Genomic DNA, 3,109 nt, shown 5'->3' on the forward strand with positions numbered 1-3,109 from the left:
ATATTATAAACTGGTTACCAACATAATTAACAAGCATTTTGTCTCATACCCATGGTATATTGTCTGATATACACACCGCTGATATGCTGTTCCCGCCAATCAGCGTCCTGGTCCCAAACTACCTGGTTTATAAATAGGCTATAAATATAATTTGAACTGTATGGCGGTGTCTATAGCTAGATGTTGGCTAGAAGTACAACAAAGTTTGTGAAACTCGAATGGTTAAATCCATAATTGGTGATGGAGTAGGTCTACATTTAATCTAATTCAGCAATAATAACATGGCTAATCAGATTAGCAAACCCCGTTACAAATTTGTAACCTTATAGCAAGAAGTAAGAATATCTCTGGAGTCACTTCTAGACGGTTCTTTTCCATTCGTCATAACATGTTTCCCGTGAAACTCTCAGTGCCCATTCATTGGCTAACCTACCGGTTTGTTCTACGACTCTTAGATGACGATTGGTCCAAATAATGTACATCAAACAAAGTGTGCATTCTTATTGGTAGAATGTCTTAAGCCCCGCCCCCAGAAGTAATACATTATACTTTACCTCCTCCCGGAGCAGTGCCACATATATCTGTGCTAGGGGAAACTTCACCCAAAGCCACTTACTTAACACAGTTCCGTCCAACGTCACATTAGAGCAGACATGGACCACATGATCAACTGGAAGGTAAGTCAGATATATTAATAAAAGTCTATTCATTAGTAACAATTTTGTTGTATTGTGTTCTAGAAATCGTCCCTTATTCCGCTACGAGGTCGCTGATGTCTGGCAAGCTGCCCATCCTCTCCAATGTTGTTGTGACTTGATAGTGACACTTGCTATTTGCATGGACAGTGCAGTGTTACGTTTTAAGATATTTTTTATTCTCTGTTGTTGGTTAGCTACATTGTTATGAGTGCTTTGTACAGTGACGCATTTGCAACGTTTTTAGGATAGTCTTGCTATAAATACTGTAGCCTACGCAGCACCGTTTACTTGGTCTAGTTCACGAGGGTCGTCTTGAGCAGGCGCTGCGCAGAGAAGCAGATCTAAAAGTCAGCTCATTTTACAAGTAACCGAACGGACAGGTTCTAATTATAAAAAGATCAGCTAATTTGGTGTGTGTGTGTGTGTGTGTGTGTGTGTGAATTTGGTGTGTGTGTGTGTGTGTGTGTGTGTGTGTGTGTGTGTGTGTGTGTGTGTGTGTGTGTGACACACACTGACAGAAGACAGGCCTAGTATACGGATGGTTGCAGCTGTCCTGCCAACTATGGTGACTGTTTGGGTGTCAGCTGACTTCTAGTCTTTGGACTTTTTGGTGTGGGGGTTGAGGGGGTGTCGGTGTAGTATTTTGGTCCCTTGTGGAATTCTAGAGCAGTAGTTCTCAACCAGGGAATCCACAGGGGGTACCTGAGAAGGCTCATGAGACCATAGGCTTACTGGTAAAATGCACGAGAGGGTACTTTAGGGGTACTCCGGGCAGAGCAAAATTCAGTTGGTGATACAGTAACCGAAAAAGGTTGGGAACCATTGTTCTAGAGTGTTCCTTCCTTGAGGGATGGTAAAGAGGGGCTGGTGGAGAGTGACTTGGTCCACTGTGCAATTGAGCATGACAGAGGATTATATTAAGTCGGACAACTTTGTTGGTCAAACAAGCACTCATTTTCTTTCCATCTAGTTTGCCACAGAACGGCTGATTTTATAGATTTGTTCTATAGTGAATTAACCTGAACATTACCAGCCTTCATGAGCTTTCATGACCTAAACACACAGCCTCATTCTCTCTCATCACCCTGCTCCTTTCTATCTCTCCCTCCAGGCGTTGGACAATGTCCCTCTGCTCTTCTACATCTTGGCATTGAAGACCCTGGTCTTGTGCCTGGGCTTCGCTGGAGTGAAGATCTATCAGGCTAAGAAGGAAGAGGCCAAGCTGAAGATACAGAGGGCAGAGCAGAGGAGGATAGCGGAGCAGGTGCAGGAGCTCCTGGATAACGAGCTCCTGGACAACAAGAAGGATGACTGACCCGGAGGAACAAGGGAGAGTGTGAGGAGATGAAAGGTGAAAGTGAATACAATACAAAATGAGTCCATTTGGAAATCAGTCAGCAATATAGACTGGGAGATAACAATGGGTGTTTTCAAAGCTGCTTCAAAGGGTATGATGTCTTCAAGTACAGTAGTTATTGGTCAGTTTGAGCTAAACATTTCCCTTTTCTTCCCAGGAAATACAGTATGTCACCTGACCAGACTGGGGACCTACATGCTCCAAGGATGGGGCGGAGCTCTGATTGGCTGGTCTGGGGAGGAAGTGTTGAGAATGTCTAGTTCCTGTTGGACAGTACTCACCCAGAACAGGCCTGGGGTCCTGGACATTGCTGCGGGTGTCATTATTTTTTTACACAAACTTTTAACTTCAGAGCCACCAGTTGTTTTCTAAATAAATACTTTTTTTTGTACCTCTATTGAAGCGGCCTTTCTTTGTCACATTTGATGTATAGAGCTGAATGTTGGAGACAGTGGTGTGATTGAGAGGTGGTCAGTCTATTGACTACACATTAGGGGGCATTTAATTTTTCCTGATCAAGGAGATGAGGAAGCCACTATAGCACTAAAGTCTTATCATGTTGACTGTTTTCCCTGGTTTGTCTGTATGATAAGTGTCCTTTCGGTACTTATTTGAATGATTTTATAGATGAAAAAAAAAAAAACTTGATTATCTCCGTTAAGTGAAAAGCACTTAATCAAATGTATTAGACTATTGAGAAGTCGTACATGGCTCGGTTCCCTGCACATTGTAAATTTGGCATTGGAACTTACCCTGTTTATATAGCTTCCTCTTATTTCTGATGTTTTTCTTAAACAATTATTAGTTATTTTGATATTGAGCACTGCACTGTTGGGTAGGACTTACAAGTTAAGCATTTCACTGTACTTTTGTGCCTGTGACAACTAACTTTTAAAGGTGATAGTTTGAAAGGGTGCACATCCAACTGTCACCATAGGGAGGCAGCGAAGTGCCACCAATTGGCCAGAATGTGAAGTGGCTCCAGACAGTACTTGCCTATGAACATTTGATGAAAATAAACCACCACATAATTAAAACAAACCACACATTCACA

General features: G+C 42.3%; 1 protein-coding gene across 1 annotated transcript; it reads left to right on the plus strand.

Moving 5' to 3' along the window:
* The first annotated feature begins 549 nt into the window (after positions 1–549).
* LOC116354019 (small integral membrane protein 11A-like) lies at positions 550–2,452 on the plus strand. Its single transcript, XM_031792761.1, has 3 exons — positions 550–677; positions 1,810–2,049; positions 2,213–2,452. Exons 1-2 carry the CDS (start codon positions 654–656, stop codon positions 2,011–2,013), a joined length of 228 nt encoding a protein of 75 aa, XP_031648621.1. The 5' UTR covers positions 550–653; the 3' UTR covers positions 2,014–2,049; positions 2,213–2,452.
* The last annotated feature ends 657 nt before the right edge of the window (positions 2,453–3,109 follow it).

Source organism: Oncorhynchus kisutch, linkage group LG16 (assembly GCF_002021735.2).
Source record: "Oncorhynchus kisutch isolate 150728-3 linkage group LG16, Okis_V2, whole genome shotgun sequence".
In the NCBI taxonomy this organism is placed as follows: Eukaryota; Metazoa; Chordata; class Actinopteri; order Salmoniformes; family Salmonidae; genus Oncorhynchus; species Oncorhynchus kisutch.

Excerpts from the sequence above, each read along its gene's own strand:
- LOC116354019 (XM_031792761.1), top strand. The coding sequence starts at position 654 with ATGGACCACATGATCAACTGGAAG. Across the intron at positions 678-1,809 it reads ACCACATGATCAACTGGAAG|GCGTTGGACAATGTCCCTCT; the intron begins GTAAGTCAGATA and ends CTCTCCCTCCAG.